Source organism: Leptomonas pyrrhocoris, assembly GCF_001293395.1.
Source record: "Leptomonas pyrrhocoris isolate H10 chromosome Unknown, whole genome shotgun sequence".
Lineage (NCBI taxonomy): Eukaryota > Euglenozoa > Kinetoplastea > Trypanosomatida > Trypanosomatidae > Leptomonas > Leptomonas pyrrhocoris.
Genome location: NW_015438361.1, coordinates 28,150 through 49,442, shown reverse-complemented (window position 1 = coordinate 49,442; position 21,293 = coordinate 28,150). Strand labels below are relative to the sequence as shown.

At 51.4% G+C, this 21,293-nt stretch overlaps 8 protein-coding genes across 10 annotated transcripts; 6 read left to right on the top strand and 2 right to left on the bottom strand.

Moving 5' to 3' along the window:
• Positions 1 to 122: 122 nt before the first annotated feature.
• ABB37_03160 (putative protein kinase) lies at positions 123 to 1,489 on the bottom strand (the record flags this gene model as incomplete). Its single annotated transcript, XM_015800408.1, has 1 exon — positions 123 to 1,489. The coding sequence occupies exon 1, from the start codon at positions 1,140 to 1,142 to the stop codon at positions 123 to 125; it is 1,020 nt and encodes a 339-aa protein (XP_015660415.1). The 5' UTR covers positions 1,143 to 1,489.
• A 449-nt stretch (positions 1,490 to 1,938) lies between these two features.
• On the bottom strand, positions 1,939 to 3,315 carry ABB37_03159 (hypothetical protein; the record flags this gene model as incomplete). Its single annotated transcript, XM_015800407.1, has 1 exon — positions 1,939 to 3,315. Exon 1 carries the CDS (start codon positions 3,271 to 3,273, stop codon positions 1,939 to 1,941), a length of 1,335 nt encoding a protein of 444 aa, XP_015660414.1. The 5' UTR covers positions 3,274 to 3,315.
• A 1,362-nt stretch (positions 3,316 to 4,677) lies between these two features.
• On the top strand, positions 4,678 to 5,674 carry ABB37_03158 (putative mitochondrial short-chain dehydrogenase; the record flags this gene model as incomplete). The annotated part of the gene is made up of 1 exon (XM_015800406.1): positions 4,678 to 5,674. Exon 1 carries the CDS (start codon positions 4,754 to 4,756, stop codon positions 5,672 to 5,674), a length of 921 nt encoding a protein of 306 aa, XP_015660413.1. The 5' UTR covers positions 4,678 to 4,753.
• A 1,074-nt stretch (positions 5,675 to 6,748) lies between these two features.
• ABB37_03157 (hypothetical protein) lies at positions 6,749 to 7,948 on the top strand (the record flags this gene model as incomplete). Its single annotated transcript, XM_015800405.1, has 1 exon — positions 6,749 to 7,948. The coding sequence occupies one exon, from the start codon at positions 6,749 to 6,751 to the stop codon at positions 7,946 to 7,948; it is 1,200 nt and encodes a 399-aa protein (XP_015660412.1).
• Positions 7,949 to 8,026: 78 nt separating this feature from the next.
• Positions 8,027 to 9,487, top strand: ABB37_03156 (hypothetical protein; the record flags this gene model as incomplete). Its single annotated transcript, XM_015800404.1, has 1 exon — positions 8,027 to 9,487. One exon carries the CDS (start codon positions 8,027 to 8,029, stop codon positions 9,485 to 9,487), a length of 1,461 nt encoding a protein of 486 aa, XP_015660411.1.
• A 677-nt stretch (positions 9,488 to 10,164) lies between these two features.
• On the top strand, positions 10,165 to 10,908 carry ABB37_03155 (hypothetical protein; the record flags this gene model as incomplete). Its single annotated transcript, XM_015800403.1, has 1 exon — positions 10,165 to 10,908. One exon carries the CDS (start codon positions 10,165 to 10,167, stop codon positions 10,906 to 10,908), a length of 744 nt encoding a protein of 247 aa, XP_015660410.1.
• Positions 10,909 to 12,075: 1,167 nt separating this feature from the next.
• ABB37_03154 (putative membrane-bound acid phosphatase 2) lies at positions 12,076 to 14,153 on the top strand (the record flags this gene model as incomplete). 3 transcript variants are annotated; one of them, XM_015800402.1, is made up of 1 exon in its annotated part: positions 12,076 to 14,153. In XM_015800402.1, exon 1 carries the CDS (start codon positions 12,432 to 12,434, stop codon positions 14,151 to 14,153), a length of 1,722 nt encoding a protein of 573 aa, XP_015660409.1. In that variant the 5' UTR covers positions 12,076 to 12,431. The 3 variants fall into 3 exon arrangements, with proteins under 3 accessions (XP_015660409.1, XP_015660408.1, XP_015660407.1); XM_015800401.1 differs by having other exon boundaries at positions 12,100 to 14,153; XM_015800400.1 differs by having other exon boundaries at positions 12,113 to 14,153.
• Positions 14,154 to 15,573: 1,420 nt separating this feature from the next.
• Positions 15,574 to 16,489, top strand: ABB37_03153 (hypothetical protein; the record flags this gene model as incomplete). The annotated part of the gene is made up of 1 exon (XM_015800399.1): positions 15,574 to 16,489. Exon 1 carries the CDS (start codon positions 15,746 to 15,748, stop codon positions 16,487 to 16,489), a length of 744 nt encoding a protein of 247 aa, XP_015660406.1. The 5' UTR covers positions 15,574 to 15,745.
• Positions 16,490 to 21,293: the final 4,804 nt, after the last annotated feature.

Sequence of the window (21,293 nt, the reverse complement as noted above, 5' to 3'; positions counted from 1 at the left end):
AAATAAGAAACACACTGCGAAGACTCACCAAAACAGAAGGCAGTAAAAAAAAAAAAACAGCACAACAAAAAAACAGCCAAGTGTCGTTTTTCTTCGCCATGAATAGCTACTATTCTTTTATTTTAGGAGAAACGAGGGCGTTGTGCGCTTTGAAAACCTGGCCGTGGACGGGAAAGCGCCGGCAGCTCCGAAATTTTTTCTAGCTCCTCAGAAATGCTAAAAATGTCCAACCGATCGGTGGGTTTCTTGGTAAGCATTTTTGAGCGCACAAGCTCCATAAGAGGCTTAAATTCCTCAGGACAGCAATCTTCACCTTTTTTATACAGCTTGGGGACAGCCGTCATCACGTCCATAGGGTTGTCCTCGAAGGGCATTTCGCGCAACACAAGAACGTAAATGATGACTCCAAGTGCCCAAATATCAGCCTTTGTATCAACACGGTCCTTCGACCATAAGTCAAGGGACTCAGGAGGACGATACAGTAGCGTCATCTTTTCCCCAAGCTCCGTCTCAGTAACTGCAATCTCTTCCGCAGACTTCGGTGCGTAGAACTGCCGCGTGGCGCTTCCAAAGTCGCACAACTTCAGTCTCCCGGTCTCAGTGAATAAGAAGTTGTCTGGCTTGATGTCCCAATGAGAGACAGGTGGTGATTGAAAGTGCAGGTGGCCAATTGCGTGAACGATGTTGTCTACTATTTCGTACACCTCGCGAAGCGAGAACGCTTGAGATGACTGCAAACGATTGTTTATGTATTCCTGTAGCGACGGACCGTCGCAGAATTCCATCACAACCCACATCTCAGGCAACGGAAAACCTGGACGGTAAAGCATTTCGGAATCAAGGTATGTGACGATGTAGTCATGAGGGCACACGTCGCGGTAGATTGTCATCTCTTCTACAACATTTTGCTGCTGATTCATCTCAGAGAATACATAGCGCTTCAGGGCAACACGCTGGCCTGTTACGTTATTGTATCCCTCGTAAACAAAAGCGTACCCACCTTCGCCGACAAGCTTTACCGCGGAGTAATCGATCCCTTTAATAGCAACGCCAGAAGGATGTGAGTTGGAGCTTGATCCAATGCCATAAGAGTTGATGAGCCCTTGAACAGGCTCCGGGCACAGCGATAGGTAATTGCCCATTTTAGGCGAACTCTTTGTGGTTCCGTTTGTAAATGGAACTACGGAAGCTATGCGAACAACACCGGAAAGGGGAAACTGGAAACCCAGGATCGTTTAAGGGAATCGTGGGGACTGAATACTTGAGGGGTAAAAGTGGGGTGCTTTTTATCTAATTAGTCGCACTGAAAACTTCGCAAACAAAGCTACACAAGAGGGCAATAAAAAAAAACAATTCTGAAAGTGGAGAAGCCTACGATAAACTTCTTTTGGTATGCTGACGTGAATGTTAACACTATCGTGAGATAGAAGTTGAAGGCAAAACAAGAATGTAGAAACCTTTTCTAGCGGCTTTACTAGACATGCGCTCTTCATGAGTGATTAAGTTTACCGAAGTGATTACGAAGGTACAGATGCAGCGAAAAAGAAAGTGGTGAACACAACAAAACTAGCAAAGAGATAATACAAAGCAAGTCCCGGAAAAAAAAAGGCACTAACCTCTGACAGTTAATTAACCGACCTTAATCTCGTTATCATTTCAACAACGACGTTAGGATGCAAGACATCAGAATCCAAGAAGTTTCGGAAAGCCGTCTATCATGACTGTTCTCTTTGTTTCAAACGACACCGCATTGTAAGGTGCTATGGATGTTTAAGACGGCAAAAAGCAAAAAAGAGGAACACCAATGTCTACTTCAATGAAACGCTGTGCCTCACACAGGTGTAAAAGAAGGAAAAGATAGAGTGAGCACAAACGGATCGCCGTTTGGTTGGCTGTTTATTCGCTGTTTGTTCGCCCACTTGATTCGATGCGAAAAGTTCATTGAAACTTCGAGAGGTATTCCATTATCGCTTCATGTCGCCAAAGCTTCGGCGGCCTATCGACTCGAGTTCCGGCCAAGGCGAGCGTCTCTATGTTGCGACAGTGAATTAATTCTTTAATACCATCGCTGTTCACTTCAGTGCCGAGAAGCGACAACCATCGCAGCGATGGCAACCAACCCAACGATGTAACATCTGTGATACGAGTGCAATCGTCCAGGACAAGTTCAGTCAGCGAAGAGCAATGGCATAAGCCATGTATGCCTTGGTTCGACACCTTAGTGCTCCAGAGATGCAACTCCTTGAGGGCAGTGAGGCAACCCAGATGATTAACATCTGAGATGTGCCTGCAGCCACCCAAGTTCAATTTCTCGAGGTTTTCGCACCCAGTTAACCCTACTATACCGTCATTTGTGACATTTGTTTCGTGCACAAAAATCTCACGTATTTCCTTGAGCTTCCCCAAGACGTTGATGTCGGTTATTTCCCGGCAACCCCCAAGATTGATGAGCTTAAGATGCCTGCAAGTCTCAATCCCTGTCATGGTGTCGCTGGAAATTGGTGTGCGGCCTAGCAAGAGAACTCGTAGCTCTGGGAAAGAAGCGGCATCAAAACTGTTGATTTTTCGGCAGTCTATCAGGCTCAATGTCTCCAGCGCTCGAGCGCATTTGAGCTGATCCAAATTTGAAACCGCAACGTTTGTGTTATCCAGAATCAGGCGGTACAACGTGTTGTCCTCTAAGTACGAAAAAGACTCAGTGGTAAAAGCGGTGGTGTCACATATCTCGACTCGCTCCGCTGAACTGTTGAGCGCTTCACTCCACGACTGGACAGGACCGCTAAATCCGGTGAGGAAAATACTACGAAGTTGATTGAAGGCCGGAAGTGCGTCGTTGGCGCTCAAATAAAAGTTTTCTAGACGGAGGTCCACCAAATCGTGACGAAGAATGCTCAAAGAATGCAGAATCTTTTCTTGCACTTTCACCTCAACTTCGTCTTGATGTTTCAGCTCGACCCGACAAATTCTGCTGTGTGACCAACTGCGCTTCACAACGGAAATCAATTCACATGCAGTTATTGAGGCGCCGCTGCTGGTGATGGTCACATCTCCTTCATAATTCCACCAGCCAATGAGTGGAACAGAGCATTCTGCGGTGACGGTGATTGCGATGCCTTTTGGGTCGATGAAAACCCGAATTTCGCCAAATTGCAAACCAGAAGTGATGAGAATTTCGTGCCGCGCGGCTGGCGACAGCGCTCCAACCATCTGCGTTCTGCGCGTTGACGACTGGTCGGCATTCTCAAAAAAAGCATTTATCTCCCGAAGAAGCATCTACAAATGTACATTATTCCGTTTTCATGGAACGCTTTGCCTTTGATGTAACACGAAAAACAATTTAAGCATGATGTCATAGAAAACACGTAAGTATTTGGTCCGTGAGCCCCAAAAGCACAACGAAACCGGGGTGGGACCAATATGTACGCAAGGAATTTCACATAAAAAAGATGGTGTGTGGATACAGTTCATTCGGAAGTAAGACAGTGATTTAACGCACGAAACCGAATTCGAAGACCTCACTTTGCTTTCCGTGTTGCTAGAATGTCCAGCATATTCGAAGAAAAGCGAACGGAAAACTCAGACAGTTCACGAGTAGAGCTTTTGATTCTGCGACCTCATTGTGTCAGCCCATGGTTGTTCGCGTTGCTTTGCAACATCAGAGACGTCACTTTTCCTTGAGCTTTTACAGATCGTTGAAGAGCAACGGAAGCCAAACTGTGTATTAAAGTGATCACAAGACGCTTTTGCGAATTGCGGTGCTCCACATTTCTCATAAGTGCTGTCTCCCTATCAACGTTCGAAAGGGGGTTTCACTGTTGGCAAAGCCGTTTTTCCGCCAACACCCAACGTGCACTATTGAAATGACATTTCTTCTCCCTGCCGCCCCAGCACACCTTTACCAGCAGCGTTGTTTCTACCTCTAGTCAGCGTCAACCCCGCCCCCCTCCCGCTATCCCTCTGCCCATTGCGTTTCTTCGACTTCTGTGTAGTGGCAGTTCTCGTCGTTGAGGTTTTAACAGCTGACCTTCGGATCCCTTCGGCCATTTGCCCAGGGAGACTTTGCGACCTTTTCATAGTCTCCTCTGCATCCCTTCTGCCAAGTTCTGTTGGAGGTGAGTCGCGCAAAACCTCACCTATTCCTCTGGTCTGTGTGCTCTTCAATTGGATGATAGGCACCACTTTAGCTCACTTGCGATAATACTACGCAAACGAAGTGAAAGTGATGCAGCTTGTGCGTTGTCGCAGAAGACTGTAACATAACTGAACCTCGCAGGTCATCGTCTTGTATTGCAAGCCCTATTTTTCCTAGTACCGCGCGCTTACATAGATGAACATTTCTTTGTAGTTAGCGTCAGCGTTTATCAGACTTGGTAGGCACAACGACAACAAAGCACCGCAACACGTTAAAGCCCATGAATTCTGCCAGAGGTAAAAAAGATGAGGGAGGGCAAAGCTTTCGTTTGATGTAGCGATGCGGCGTAATTGGTTCTCTCTTTGATCGACCTTGCTTCAGCGCATAATGGTTGCACTCGCTCTATACTTCTCAGAAAATCTGAATCGTGAATGATTTGTACGTACAGTTGTTTCCTCTTTCTCTTCGTTTCTCTCTTCCTTTTTCTCTTCCTCGCTCCACATCTGCATTCAAACGCTACACCTGTCGCTATTGTCATCCATTAAGAGTCTCTCTGTTCTTTTATTTAAGTATCGCTAATCACTGCTAAAGGTTCCAAAGCGTATCTTTCCTGCCAGAAGAATGATCGGCTTTCTCTCTACCATTGGTGCCGCGGCACTCGGCGTCGTCCTGTTCAAGGTCCTAAGCTTTGTGAAGATCAACTACATGACCTCCTTGAACATGAAGAAGAGGTACGGGAAGGCTGGTGACTGGGCCGTTGTCACGGGTGCCAGTGAGGGCATCGGTCACGCCATGGCCATTGACCTTGGTCGCCGTGGCTTCAATGTCTGCGTCATCGCGCGCACGCAGTCGAAGCTTGACAGTGTCATCGAAGAACTGAAGCAAATTGGCGTGGAGGGCAAGGCTATCCCGTTTGACTTTGCCTCTGCCACTCCTCAGAATTACGACAAGTTGTTTGCTGAGCTGGACAAAATTCAAATTGCCGTGCTGATCAATAACGTCGGCGTGAACTACAGTTACACGAACTACTTCGATGAGGTGGATCTCGAGACGGACCTCCGCATACTCAAGGTGAACTGCGAGGCGACCGTGCGCATGACCAAGTACATCGTCCCTAAAATGAAGGCGAAGCGCAGCGGCGCCATTGTGGTGATGGGCTCCGTCTCTGCCGTTGTCCCTGCTCCTTTTCTCTGCACGTATGCCGGCACCAAAGCCTTCAACGTCGCTTTTGGCTCTAGTCTCCACTATGAGCTCAAGGAGTTTGGCATTGATGTCCTCGCCGTGTCGCCCAACATGGTGGTAAGTAAGATGACTCAAGGTGTCAGCACTCGTAAGCCGCGTGAGACGTTCCTCATGGTGAACGCCGCTAAAATGGCCCATCAGACCCTCAACAAGCTTGGCTCTGTCCCGAAGACACCCGGCCACGTTAACCACGCCTTCCTGGAAGCGGTCATGACTTCCCTTCCTGTCAACCTCGTGTCCAACAAGGTCCTCGCTCTTCACAAGAGCATCAAGCGCAAGGCGGAGCGCAAGCGCGAGTAAGTCTGACTTCGCGGATAGAGTAAAACGAGTTTACTTCTACTCGTAGTTGCATCACATGCATGCACACATTTATGTACACATTCATATATCGCAATACCACGGCATTGCATTCATTTCTGTGATTCTTGCCTTTTTCTATATTGTTTGTGCATTTTTGTTTTGTTGTGCCCACAACACCTTATGTGAGCCTATCTGTTTGCACAAAACGAAAGGTGTCGGTGACGGCAGCGGTCAGATACAGCTGTCGTAGAGTCCTTTAGCGGAGATGCTTCCTTCAGTAAGATGAAACTTGTAACAGAGAAATTATTAAAAAGCAGATTTTGAAAGGAAAGAAGAGTAAATATCGAGTCTTGAACCTGCCTACAGATGACTCAACGGAGAAGTGTTCGCTGAGACGTCCATAAAGCTTTGTTTTTTATGAAAGTGATGACCAACAGGAGATAAGTAACTTTTTCTGGGTATCGGTCTTCTGTCGCACGTCGACTGAGACAACTCATACTTTTGTAGAAGAAAAAAATAGAAACGGTGTGGAGTTTGACGACGTGGCAGCAAAGAAGCGAGAGGAGAATAAGGACGTTCGCCGTGGTTGCAAAGTAAAGTGTGCCTAGGTCAAGGGGCCGATGCTTTTTAAAAGTTGGAGACTGCCAGAAAACCTTTCGCTGAAGGCCCACAGCAGCTGTGTGTATGTGGCTAGCACGTTGGGTGACACCATGTCCGAGACACAATAAGCAGCATAACCGTTCAATACACAGTTGCACACCAGGTAAAGCTTCAGTTATGCTGCATAGCTAATCCGTTCAGCTGTCAGCGGCATATCGGCTTTTGAGAGCTGCTTAAAAACACTTGTATTTTCATTTTTGTGTTCTTGTTCTCCTCCACGTTTTTGTTTGTTATTTCAGCCGTGATTCTTTACCGTTATCGCTCAACCTTTCAATTACACGCGCCCTTTTACTATCGCCAGTTCTGCTTATGTGAACAATGTAGCTAGGCAATTTTGTCCTCTTCTTCATACGATCTCTCCTTGAGCGTCATGTGGTTACGTAACACTCTCGATGAAACGTTAATTTCGTGCCCATGATGAATTGGTTTATGAATTACATCCAAGTTTTTCTGCAGTGCTTCCAGCATGATCAAGCTGCGGCAGAAGGAACCAAAAACCAGACGCCGAACGATGTGCTCGCTTCCATAGGGTTGGATGCTTTGTCGCAGATACCCAGCTACAGTAATCCGTCTCAGTTCGGTTGTCTGACCTTCGCGGCAGCGCATCCCAAGACTCGATTGATCTCCGAGATTCTTTCGCAGGCTGCGACCTTCAAAAATTTGTCTCTGTGCTGTGTGAGCGGCGACGTCGTACATCGCCTTCAGTACGGATTGCAGCCGACAGAAGACACGCAGCCCATTGAAAAAATCACCTGGTGGCTGAATAAGTGCGACCTTCCTTTGAGCGTCGTGACGTGTGGATCACGATGGCGCACCATCGCATCATTGCTTCCTCTGGCGCGACTGAAGATGCTAAACATTGATGTGCCGGAATCTGATTTTACTCTTCCTGATGTTGCTGCGCTCTCGATCGAAGAGCTAACTTTGACCAACGCACCTCGCATTGTGCTCGGCTCAGAGCCGTCTCAAATGATGCATCTCCGCACACTGACTGCGGAATCTTGCTCTGCCGTTGACGTTAAACTTCTTTTTGGCCTTCCAGCGCTGACGACGTTTTCCGTCTCAACCAACGAACGGACGGTCGATATGCATAATTTTTCAGCCTTCGCTCTTTTGGAGACAGTTAGGATCAGAGGCGCGAAGTTGCAGAACCTTTTAGGCTTCGAACTCTGCGCGTCGCTCACCAGCGTATTTTTTCCTCTCGGTCTCGAGTTGAAGAGTCTTTCGCCTCTTACCGCTGCACCTTCCCTGCGCTTCATCGACGCGCATGGCAGTGGCTTGCAAGAGGTCGGCGGCACTGCAGCCTGGCCTGCTCTTGAAACAATCGATGTTTGCCATTGTAAGCACCTGATGAGTCTGTCAGGTCTTGCGCATGCTTCATCTCTGCGCTCCATTTACGCAGCAGGCAGTGGCATTCGTGAAATTACCGGATTACAGAAATGTCTGGAGCTTTCTTTCATTGATCTAGCGCATTGTGTGTATCTGACTACGCTGGCTCCATTAGCTGGTACTCCTCAACTCCAGTTTCTCCGAGCTAACAACTCCTCGGTCAGTGATCTCAGTGGACTCGGCAGTTGTCCGTCTCTCAGGCACATCAATGTGGAGTGCTGCTGACGCCTCACAAATCTCTCACCGCTTTCTGGGGCCCCTCGGTTGGAAGAGATTCACGCGAAACAAAGCGGCACTCGCAACATGAGCGGTCTCAATCTGTGTCTGTCCCTTGCCGTTGTCAACTTTCAGCATTGCAAAGACTTGGTTTCCCTTGCTCCATTGACAGGAACGCCGATGTTGAAAATCGTTGACGTTCGCGGAAGTGGAGTGAGGGATATCAGTGGTATCGAATCGTGCACGTCCCTTGAGCAGCTGGATGTCGGGTGGTGTGATCAACTAAGAAGCCTCGCATCGCTGGCCCGGATGTCTTCGTTACGAAGCCTCAACGCAAACCGCAGCGGCATTGAAGATATCACCGGCCTCAGCACCTGTCCGCAGCTTGTCAGTGTAAAGTTCGAGTACTGCGATAAGTTGCTGGATCTATCCGCCCTCGCTGGCGCACCTTTGCTGAGTGCAATAAACGCGAACCACAGTGGTGTCCGTCCTATCACCGGCTTAAGCGATTGTCCGTTGTTGGAAGATCTCAAGCTTGAGCACTGCTCACATCTATGGACCCTTTCTCCGCTTGCAAACTCTCCGATGTTGAGAAGCCTAAAAGCGAGCCACACCGGCGTGCGCGACGTATTGCCACTCTTCAGCTGTCCTCGCCTTGAAACTGTGAAGCTGAAGCATTGCAGCCAGCTGAAGTCTCTCTCAGGCCTCGCGGGCGCCCCAGCGCTCCGACTCGTCAAAGCTGGCTTCAGCAATGTTCGTGACATCTCCAATTTGGCGCAGTGCGTCGCGCTGACCACTGTTGAGCTCGATCATTGTGAATGGCTGACGATACTTTCGCCATCAACTGGGGCGCCGCAGCTGCAGCGAATCGGAGCAAGCCACACAAAGGTGAGAAACCTCGACGGGCTTCGGTACTGCTCGAAGCTGGAAATCATCGACGTCAGATATTGCCCCGTTTTAACCGATGTATCACCTTTGTCTCGTACGCCGAAACTCCGCATCATTCTCGCCAGCCACAGCGGTGTGCAAAACATCACCGGCTTGAGTGAATGCCCTGAACTCCAGTGTGTCGAGTTCGACACATGCAGAAACTTGTTCAGTCTTGCTCAGCTTGCAGGTGCCCCTCTGTTGGAGTCTATCAAAGCAGCCAGCTCATGTGTTCACGATCTTTCTGGGCTCAATACGTGCCCGAAACTCACATCGGTTGATCTCGAGGGATGCAAGCAACTGGCCACCCTTGCTTCCCTGGCTGGCGCACCATCGCTTACGACTGTCAACGCAGCCAACAGTGGAGTGCAAAGTATCGAAGGTCTGGGAGCGTGTTCGCAGCTCAAGACTGTCTTCCTTGACAGCTGCAAAGACCTTTACAACCTCACGCCGCTCTCTGCGGCTGCACACCTGGAAGTGATACGAGTAAGCAGGACTAATTATAGCGACGCTGAATGCCCTCCAAGACTCCGACTGCTGTTGCTTCTCAACGATTCTAAAGAAGAAGACAACGGAGACGAGCTTCACAACAACTCGGGATACGCCGACTTCTGGGACTGAGCAACGGAATAGCAAGCCGACGGGCACGAAAATGCGCCAGTATGTTTTCTCACCCACACGATGCTAGCCGGGACTTTATTATCTTTCTTTCGGGGAGCGATTTTCACTCTCCCTTATTTGAAATCGCGTTCCTTGGTGCTCATTCTACTACTATCGACATTTTTGGTTTCATAATCCCACAGATATGAACAGTAGAAAGCTTTCCCCCAGCTGTCTTTTTCCATCTTAGAAAAGCGAAAGGGCAGCACTCAAAAGTAGGCTGTCAGGGATTGCCATCTTTGGAGTTTTCTCTGAGCATGAACCTCTCACACCAGGCAGCTCAGCGACGACAACGCTATACTTGTCAGCGTGAAACAACTAGACTTTGCGTTCGCCAGTTACAGTCCTCCGTTTTCGCATTTCCGGTAGTCTGTCTGAAAGGAAACAGAGTGTTCTTTGACTGCCAAAAGAAATTCCTCTCCCTCCCATCTATCCTCCTTGAACTCTCGTTTACCGCGACGGACTAGTGCCGCAGCCTCCATCGCTTCTTCGCTTTCTAAAGCGTCTTTTCCAACCACTCTTCTGCCGACAACACAATGTCAGACTTTCTAACGCATGTCGTGGCTCCCAACACGCTACAAAGCAAGGGTTAGGTGACTGCGGAGCAATACGGTGCAGCGCTTGAGCGCGCGCCAAGGATGGCGCAGCACGCGATGGCGAAAAGCACGGCGCCTGAAGCAGCAGAGAGAGCGTGGCCGGGACAGCCAGCTCCCCAGCGAAGGCTTTTTATTTCTCCGTCCAGACGGCGGAGCAAGGCAAACTGGAACTCTTGCGTCGGCAGACGGAGGCGGTCGACGCGTGGCATCGCCAGATTGCAGCCCAACTCGCTGACGAAGCGGTTATGGAAGGGGTTTGCGACGCATGCGCAACACGGTGCACCGGCCCCACTAGAGGTGATGGTGGCGGCATGCATCTTGGTCCCGAGAACGGAGAATGCCGCATTCGAAGCCCTGCACCTTGCCGCCATCGTGCTGAAGATTCCCAGCTACCAGCAGCCGCTACATCACAGTTGGTACGCTGTGCGGAAGCTGTGCGCGGACGCGGCGGACGCACATGGCCAGTGGATCGTAAACGTGCAAGCCCCAGCCTCCCATCCGTGGAGCTCGCCGCACAGGACTCATCGCCTTTCCACGTATGCGCGGAGGAGTGGGCCGGTGGTGGCGCTGAGGCGGGTGGCGATCCAGCCTGGACCAAGTATTTCGCAACGACGAAGAACGGCATCCTGCTCGGAGGCGGTTATGCCTCCATCCTCGGCCCTGACGGGCAGCAAACGGCAGCCCTCGACACGACGACGGTGGAGCAGTCCATCTCGTCGATCCCGAGAGAATTGCAGTCCCTCCAGCAGCCGCTCACCAGCCTTGCTGACGGGCCATGTGAGGTAAATAGCGCGCTTGTGAGGCGGGCATGCCCGGCGAGGAAGGACACCTGACAGGTGATGGCGTGAGAAGGAGCACGTGAGCAATAAACAAACCGCAGTCGTCTCCTTCCCGTTTCTGCTGTGCGCCTATGCCGAATGCAATGGTGAGAGGTAGCTACAGCTGCTGGAGACCTTGCACGGCTCTGCACCGTGGGAAGCGGCGCAACGAGACTTACGGCAGTGTGTGCGAGCTCGTCCCCCTTCTGCTCCCAGGTCAGGATACGCGCCACCTAGTGATGACGGAGGAAGAGGGGAAAGTGGATGGCTGTATGTTTCCGTAGCGCTCGCGCGGGAGCCCTCTTACCTGGATTGCGCTGACGGCAGAGGTTCGGATCGGGTGCATTCAACGGATCGGAGAACTTCGCTCCATGCCAGAAGATCCCATCGACCTGCACCCATCAACCGCGATTATCCCTTTGCTAGCACCAACGGTCGTAGCGCGGGCGTGGAAATGCTCATCCGTCTCGAAAGCACTCGCGTCGACAGACGGGGCGCTACGGAGCGTCACACTTTACACAAATCCGAACGGACGCTGCGAAGAGCACCATGCGCTTTGGTCACGTGCGGCAGACACTCCGCCATGCCTTCACCTCCTTGTTTCCACTCTCCCTCCTTTCTTTTTTTTGTTTTCAGGGACGGTGACAAGAAGGAGGTAGCAGTTGGAGCTTGCGAATAGAATGACCTAGCCTGAAGAATTATTCGTCCTACATCTCTTTTCCCCTTTTCCTGTTTTCTCCTTTTCAACAGCTAGAATTCAGCAGTTCTTCCGTTTTCTCCTTTTTCCCACCCGCCCAACCCTGAACTCCCCATTCACCAAGCGGGGAAGCGTAAGGCGGGCTACCCACTTCGTAGAGTCTGTTGAATAGTTTGTTTTCTTTGCATGTTTTTAACTACTGATATTTACAGTGTGTTGTAAAACCAAGAAAGATAAATTTATGTAATTCTCATGTAAAGGTTTGACCTGTTGGTAGGTGATGATTTGTAGGGTGTAGGTTATTCCACTGGCTTCACTCCTACGACAAGCTAGTACCAATCGGTGCGCTATTTATACTTCCCTTGGAACAAATCCGCTCGACACCTCCCTCACCTTCCTCCCGATCTCTTCCTGTTGTTGTTGTTTTTACAAACGATGGAACTATTTTCACATCCCGTCTCAGCAAAACGTACTAGCTGCACGACCGCTCTCGCTGTTGTGGTACACCTGGGTAGAGATAACTGACCTTTAACGACTCACACGCTTCCAAATCTACGCGCACTCTTTGAGACACTCGAAGAGGAAATATCAACAACACCAACGCACAAAAGATCTGCAAGAGGACGCGAGTATTTCAAAGCACTCTTGCCGAGTTACGAGCACCAGCATACTGTAGCGGCACGACGAGCGCTGTTTGTTTTGTTGAATTAAGTACAGAGAATCAAAGCACAACTGCTTTGCAACGAAGGCATTGTTTCAACATTCCTTTTTTGTTACCCTCTTCTCCTTCGACAATGACTTGCGTGCTTCGCCTCACGTTGGTGGCAACACTGGTCGTGGCACTGGTGGCCCTCTCCGCTGCGTACGCGAAGACGGATTCGGTCGCCGCCTCTTCTGGGTTGTCTTCCAGTGCAGAAGGAGTGGACTTGGAGGTGGTGCTGGTCCAAGTGCTGCACCGCCACGGCGCTCGTGCCGGCACGCCGCGGTTCAACACCTCCGATATCTGCACCGAGGCTCCGTGCGGGTACCTGACCTGGGCCGGTGTCAAGATGCTGCTGAACACCGGTGCCTACCTGCGTAAACGCTACAATGAGGACACGACGGTGGTGAACACGCCGCTGTTTCCGTCGCCGAGCTACAACCTTGATGTGTCCTATAGCCGCTCCTCGGACGTCCTTCGCACCCTGCAGAGCGCCGAGGCCTTCCTGCGCGGCTTTTTCCCGAACACCACCAGCCTCTACGCGGCCATCCACACGGTGGCGGAGGCTACAGACATTCTGCTGAACAGCAATGTACAGCCGTGGCTGAAGTTCTTCTACTCGAACAACAAGCCGTTGCTGCATAAAGTGTGCAACCCTCTGACCGACAAGCTCTACCCTGACTGGACGGAGATTACGAAGATTGGCAAGGAGGTTTTTCTTGAAGGTTTCTGCAACGTATACGAGACACGCTCGGACTGTGTGCGCACTCTCTTCGACATTGCCGCGGCGAAGATGGCGGTCGGTGAACTGGATAAGTTCCCGCTGTTGAAGGCCAACTATCAAAAGATTCAGAGCATCACGCGCGTGCTCTTCGCTTACGAGTATCACTACGACCATACCGACCCTCTCATGTTCAAACAGGGTGGCCGCGGTCAGCCTTTCCTGAAGCAGCTAGTGCAGAACATGGACAACCAGATCGCTGGCACGAACACGTACAAGCTGATGCACTACAGCGGACATGATACAACGCTGGCGCCGGTCTGGGGCACCCTCGGCGACGAGTCGGACACGGCCATGCTGCCTCCATTTGCGCAAATTATGGTGGTGGAGCTGCTCAAGTCCAAGTCGACGGGCGCCGAGCAGGTGCGCGTGCTGCGCGGCGCGCCGGGCCAGTCCCCTGACACCAACTTTGTCTTCGACTGGGACAATTCGTGGAACTTGCGCTGCATGAACTCGTGGGGCGCCACCTACATTGCAGATGGACACACCTGCCCGTTTGAGGACTTCAAGCGTTACATCCGCTGGTCGGAGCCTGGCGACGCGCGCGGCTACTGTTTCCTCGATCCCGATTCTGTAGCCATTGCAAACTGCCCGTCGGGGAACAGCGCCTACGGTCCGCTGTCCAGCACGTGCCAGTCTTACCGCGCCGCCTGCCCGTCCTTCGCCTGCACCAACGGCTACACCCTCGACGGTGCCTCCTACCAGTGCGTTTGCTCCACCGACTCCTGCCTGGGCGGCACGTCGACCCGCGCCACCACCAGGCCGGGCACCGCCAAGGCGAAGGGCGCTGCCAGCGCGAAGGGCACGGCTGACCAGACAAAAATGAGTCACAACAGCGGGCTCAGCGCGGGTGCTGTCGTGGGGGTTTCCCTCGGCACCTTCTGTGTCGGCGCTGTCATCGCAGTCGCAGTGACGACAGTTGTGTGCGTCTGCGCGAAACGCCGTCACCAAAACGCCACAACGAAGCACGGTTTTGTGGCGTTGGACGACGGCCGGAGCAATAGGATCGAAGCGCGCGAGGAAGAGAGTGCTTAAATATCACTGCACGACCAAATCAAAAAGACTTTTTCTCGGGGTTTTTTTGTCTCTCTTCTGTTTTATTTTTCCTTTTCAGCATGGTTGCAACAAGAAAAGGGCGATCACCGTTGACGTTTTTGTCGAAGAGACGGTTCCTCTTTTTGCCACAAAGGAGCGTCATCCAGTGCTTTATCGCGCTTTCTCTGCACGGACGATCTAAACAACCGCAAAAAATCAGGTCGAATTTAGCTGACGTGTGTCGCGTATCTTTTCGTTTTGTTTCGCACACTAACTACGAAAACGCTTTTTTTTGTTTCTTTGTTTAACGCATAACCTTCTCCGAAAGTGAAAGTTATTATTGCTTTTCTCTTCGGCTCAATTGATATGGCCCTTTCTTCCTTGATGTTTGGTTTCTCTCGCGTTCTTCTCTCCGCGTTTTTGTGTTGGTCACACGAGAACGTCATTTTTTTCTTTTCTGTCTTCTGTATCACTTTGTTGAATTGGTGAGGAGAGGACGTAAAGATAGCTCACGGGGGAAGAGCAAGGGGAGTTCAGCGATGGCCGCCGCAGCTGTTGAATCGCTGCCGTGGTTCAACCTGGCAACAATACTAAATCGGTTTTTCGTCCGTTATGGTTTGCGTGAGTTTTATTTTTACGCTTCGCGCCGCAATTAGATAGTTATGAATTATTATTTAGTAGTCGAAATCGCTCTAAGATCTTTTTTCCCCTGCCCATTTATAAGAACTCAACGTTTCAGCACCTGAAATTGGAAACGTTGAAGTAGCACAGAAACACACGTTGTTATCTTAACGATGGGCTTCACAGGGAGAGCAATGAAAGCAAAGCTCTTTTTAAGACACGTAGTTCTTTTCTTCCCTTCGTGTTCACCTTTTAGCTTTCGTTGATCCTGGTGATGCGACGAGCAGCATTCCTTGACTTGGGAGTCCATGCGCACACCGTTTTACTTTCTTTTTTCTCTTTCTTGTTAAAGCAGAGGAGCACCGAGAGGAGGGGTAGAAACACAGGATACATCACGAGGCAGCAACGACACAAACTGCTTCCTTGCGCTCTTCGCGGTTCGTAGAGCTTGTCAGTTCACGCGGAAGCGGTCGTTTCTCTTTCCCTCCCTACATAAGCTTCCGCTTTCTTTCATTTTGTGTTTTTATCAGAGCACGAGCGACTCACTTCTTACGGTGTTACGGATATTAAATGAATTCCAATATCCCAACCGTCCAAGGTTGCAGTGTGTCGTGAAAGTGTCGTGTGCAAAGAATGGCAAACGAATAAGGACACAGCAACTCGAAATACAGTGCGAGGTAGCGCTCAAGTCGGCAAAGCTGTTGAAAGGTGGAAAGCGATCATAGGGCTTTGACTGCCAAAAGAAATTCCTCTCCCTCCCATCTATCCTCCTTGAACTCTCGTTTACCGCGACGGACTAGTGCCGCAGCCTCCATCGCTTCTTCGCTTTCTAAAGCGTCTTTTCCAACCACTCTTCTGCCGACAACACAATGTCAGACTTTCTAACGCATGTCGTGGCTCCCAACACGCTACAAAGCAAGGGTTAGGTGACTGCGGAGCAATACGGTGCAGCGCTTGAGCGCGCGCCAAGGATGGCGCAGCACGCGATGGCGAAAAGCACGGCGCCTGAAGCAGCAGAGAGAGCGTGGCCGGGACAGCCAGCTCCCCAGCGAAGGCTTTTTATTTCTCCGTCCAGACGGCGGAGCAAGGCAAACTGGAACTCTTGCGTCGGCAGACGGAGGCGGTCGACGCGTGGCATCGCCAGATTGCAGCCCAACTCGCTGACGAAGCGGTTATGGAAGGGGTTTGCGACGCATGCGCAACACGGTGCACCGGCCCCACTAGAGGTGATGGTGGCGGCATGCATCTTGGTCCCGAGAACGGAGAATGCCGCATTCGAAGCCCTGCACCTTGCCGCCATCGTGCTGAAGATTCCCAGCTACCAGCAGCCGCTACATCACAGTTGGTACGCTGTGCGGAAGCTGTGCGCGGACGCGGCGGACGCACATGGCCAGTGGATCGTAAACGTGCAAGCCCCAGCCTCCCATCCGTGGAGCTCGCCGCACAGGACTCATCGCCTTTCCACGTATGCGCGGAGGAGTGGGCCGGTGGTGGCGCTGAGGCGGGTGGCGATCCAGCCTGGACCAAGTATTTCGCAACGACGAAGAACGGCATCCTGCTCGGAGGCGGTTATGCCTCCATCCTCGGCCCTGACGGGCAGCAAACGGCAGCCCTCGACACGACGACGGTGGAGCAGTCCATCTCGTCGATCCCGAGAGAATTGCAGTCCCTCCAGCAGCCGCTCACCAGCCTTGCTGACGGGCCATGTGAGGTAAATAGCGCGCTTGTGAGGCGGGCATGCCCGGCGAGGAAGGACACCTGACAGGTGATGGCGTGAGAAGGAGCACGTGAGCAATAAACAAACCGCAGTCGTCTCCTTCCCGTTTCTGCTGTGCGCCTATGCCGAATGCAATGGTGAGAGGTAGCTACAGCTGCTGGAGACCTTGCACGGCTCTGCACCGTGGGAAGCGGCGCAACGAGACTTACGGCAGTGTGTGCGAGCTCGTCCCCCTTCTGCTCCCAGGTCAGGATACGCGCCACCTAGTGATGACGGAGGAAGAGGGGAAAGTGGATGGCTGTATGTTTCCGTAGCGCTCGCGCGGGAGCCCTCTTACCTGGATTGCGCTGACGGCAGAGGTTCGGATCGGGTGCATTCAACGGATCGGAGAACTTCGCTCCATGCCAGAAGATCCCATCGACCTGCACCCATCAACCGCGATTATCCCTTTGCTAGCACCAACGGTCGTAGCGCGGGCGTGGAAATGCTCATCCGTCTCGAAAGCACTCGCGTCGACAGACGGGGCGCTACGGAGCGTCACACTTTACACAAATCCGAACGGACGCTGCGAAGAGCACCATGCGCTTTGGTCACGTGCGGCAGACACTCCGCCATGCCTTCACCTCCTTGTTTCCACTCTCCCTCCTTTCTTTTTTTTGTTTTCAGGGACGGTGACAAGAAGGAGGTAGCTGTGCGTTGAAAGACACAATGGTTCCACGTGGAGGAGATCGCTCCTTGAGAGAAACCCGGAATGCAGCCCCGCCAAAACACGCCAAGAACACCCGACGCCTTACAAATATTCCAAGAAGGGTTATTTCTGATTTTGATGAGTGCCGATGATGGCAGACAACGGATACAAGCTACACAGGTTAACCGAAAAGAACAGAGAACGTCTCCTGCCAGGTTGTGACGAGAGCCTCCGGGGGACGGTGGGAGGGACAAACGGAAGTAAAAACTACGACTGCTGAGGAGTTGCAAAAACAGATGAAGAAGAAAAGTGCAAAGGCTGAAGCGTTTACTAGAGAGAGGGAAAGAGAGAAGCGTAGAAGAAAATGTTTGGAGAACGAAAAGGTGGTGGTACCATTGTCAGCGTCTCGATCGCTGAAGGCTTTGCAACGAAGTGAAAGAGTCCGTGTCTGTCCGTACAACGTCCTTTAAAGCTCTACAATTGTTGTCACACTGAAGATGAGAACCACTGAAGACAATTCTCGAAGCGGGTAGTCCGACTTACGCTTCACGGTTGGGCGGGTGGGAAAAAGTGAAAGTGAAGCACGCCAGAAACCACGGCGACAAGAATTACGGAAAGAAAGGAAAAGAGGGAGGACAATTCTCAGGTGAAGTCATTCCATTCGCAACTTCACAAAATCTAAAACAGCTTCCTACGCGCGGCACCCCGGCCCCTCCGCGTTTGTTGTGGCCAAGCGCCGGCCCACCTCTTCAAACTGTCCTCGATGACCCTGGGCCGCGCTTACCCGATGCAAAATTACTTCGTCAGATGGGTCCGTGCGGTGCCTATGGCCCACATCACCTTAGGTTTTTAACTGTGAGTGTCTCCCCTGGAAGATGCACAACGGCACCGAACTCTCCACTTGGTAAAAGGCTGACGCGAGTCTTTTGGGCCGAGGTGACGCGTTGCAGTTCCACTGAGCACACCGCAACGCGAGTCCAGGACTGTGCTCGATGTCACCCCAGCGCAGAAATAAAATGACTTATGAGGTCCAACATGGAGGATTTGACGCGCTGAGACCCGCGTTGACGTAGGCAACCGTCCTGTGTGAGAGGTGTCGCTGTGGAAGTGAGTGAGTGAGGTGGAGGTGGTCAGGTGAGAAGTGGTGAACCAGGGGACACGTACGGAGCCGAGGGCATGTCGGCTAAGCGGCAATGAAGGCACGCAACTACACTCGCCGCCTGTACAACATGCGTTGCAGCAGGCCACCCCACCGCGACCAGTCGCGGGAGGCACATCACGTCAGGATGACTAGCTTGGTGCCCTTTTCTTACGGCTGGCCCCCGGCCCGGAGGACCCCCCGCCGCGCCACACACACACACGGCAGCAGGGGGCCACCCGAGCCGGAGGCACCGGGAGGAAACACTGGGTGGACGCACGCCAAACAGACGTGCAGGGAGAGAGAGAAACAAAGGAGAAAACAGACACACACGGCACGGGGCACACAGCGAAAACAAGAAAAACAGGGAACACATTACGGGGTGGATGGCGTGGTGCGACGCAGCGGAAAGCCCAACAGCTGCGCTCACACATGCACACACGCCCAAGACAGGAAAACAGGAAACACAACACTCGGGCCATGTCGCAGGCGCCGACGCGGAAGCTAGAAGAGAAAGAACGACAGAAAACACAGTACAGCAAAAACAATGGAAAGTACTACCAGGTACACGACGCACAACGGACAGCACTCAGACGTTAACGGCCTGTGGTGCACCGATCGTGCCGGTCACCACCCCGTCCCCGAGCAGGGGGTTAAGGAAGACAGAATAAAGTGAGACAACGCCCACGGCGCGATACCCTGCCAAGAGAACCAGCAGGGTCCAGGGCCCGCCCAGGGACAAAGCATCCAGAGACGTGAACGGAAGAACTGTAATAAAGCTCTATCTACTGAGACTTATAGAGAGACGCGAAATGAAATGAGGTACAGGAGCGAAAACAATAAAAAGAGAGAGGAGGAAAGTGAAACCGAAAGACCGAAAACGAAGCTCGTGTGCCACCGATGCCGATAGAAAGGAAACAAACAAGAGAACCAACCTCATCCACCACACTACACAAACTGCTCTCTCCCTCTCCTGCTACCGCTATCACCTCCGTGCTCCGGCGCGCTCACAGTAAAGTTCGCCACGCTCGCGCACATCGTACGCGCAGTCGGGGGCAACAAGGTAGCTGGGCGGCAAATCCACCACCGCGAAAGCAGCAAACATACAGGGCGGGCGGGTGGGCTCTGAAAATACAAACGCAGGTCTCAGCAAACCGAAGCGTAGCTGCTTCGTACGTGTGAAGTTGTACGACAACAGCGAGCAGCAGAGAGAGAGAGAGGGGAGGGAAAGAAGGAATGGGACTAGTGACAAACAGCGAGAGAGAGCACGCACGGATCCGCCCAGCCAGCCACCGGCCATCCACATACCATCATGACCATACGTGTTCACCGCAATCAGCAGAGAACTCAACACACATACAAGGTTGTGCCATTCGATGACCGCCGCCTCCGGCCACGGGAATGAAAGGGTAGTTTATTTGAAATATCTTACTTCCATTTCTCTCAACCTCAGAGCGACGTGTACCCGTCCGCCGAGCCGATAAACCTGCGGCTGAACTCTGTAGGTCGCAAGCGCTTGGTTCACTCATTTAATGCGTACTGAACCCTCATACCACGTTGAGATGGTCGGCATCATCCGGAGAGCTATTCCCCAGAGGAAATAGAGAAAAAACAATTGACCGAAATAATTAATACGTTCCCTGCAAGGCTTCAAACAAATCAGGATCTCTAGTTTCCGGAAAAAGGCAGCGAAGGCCTACACCCATCAGCTGCCCTCAGTCATTCCAGCCACCTAAGGCAGCTCCGCCATCCCTCAATACTTCTTTCAGTGTTTCTCAACGCTACCTCAACCCCACGAGAGCCACCGACACAACCGACAGCAACGGGAAGGGAAATACCCAGAATCCCTTTGACATCGACCAGCACTACCAACTTGCGTGGTGAACCCGACAGCACATCCAGTTCCCAGTTGTCTTTCAATCGTACACCCGGGATTTTCTTTTCAAGAATTGTCTTCAGTGGTTCTCATCTTCAGTGTGACAACAATTGTAGAGCTTTAAAGGACGTTGTACGGACAGACACAGACTCTTTCACTTCGTTGCAAAGCCTTCAGCGATCGAGACGCTGACAATGGTACCACCACCTTTTCGTTCTCCAAACATTTTCTTCTACGCTTCTCTCTTTCCCTCTCTCTAGTAAACGCTTCAGCCTTTGCACTTTTCTTCTTCATCTGTTTTTGCAACTCCTCAGCAGTCGTAGTTTTTACTTCCGTTTGTCCCTCCCACCGTCCCCCGGAGGCTCTCGTCACAACCTGGCAGGAGACGTTCTCTGTTCTTTTCGGTTAACCTGTGTAGCTTGTATCCGTTGTCTGCCATCATCGGCACTCATCAAAATCAGAAAGAATCTTTCTCTTTGGAAAAGTCTTCTGGGAGCACCAGCTCCCCACGGCAGCGTTGAAAGGGTTGAAAGGAGGGAATTCCGCGAAACTACTCTCGCTAGGATTCAGCAGCTCTTTCATTTTTCTGTTCTTCCCACCCGCCCAACCCTGAACTCCCCAGTCACCAAGCGCGGAAGCGTACGACGGGCTACCACTTCGTGGAGTTTGTTGAATAGTTTGTTTGTGTTGGAATGGTTGTACGTATTGATAGTTACATGGTGGTGTAAAACCGGGAAAGATAGTTGTATGATATTCTAATGTATAGGTTTTGCTTTCTCCGGTAGGTGATTATTTGAATGGTGCAGGTTATTCTCTTGTCTTTCGTCTTTGTCTGGATAGCGAGTAACTTGTCTCTTGTGCATTGTTGTCTCTTGTTGTGCTTTGTTGTATCAACATTTTACACTATTTGTTTTGTTTAACAAAGGAGGTTATTTCACTCAGGTTTCAATGCTTTATTCCCATACTTTTGTCATATGTGTCGTTTTTATCAAAACACGGAGGATATTGCTAGTACTCTCCACGAAATGGTCCCTTCCATTCAAGTACACAAACGCTGTGGCGAGTCAGGGGCTGCGCTCAAGATCATCACAGCGTAATAG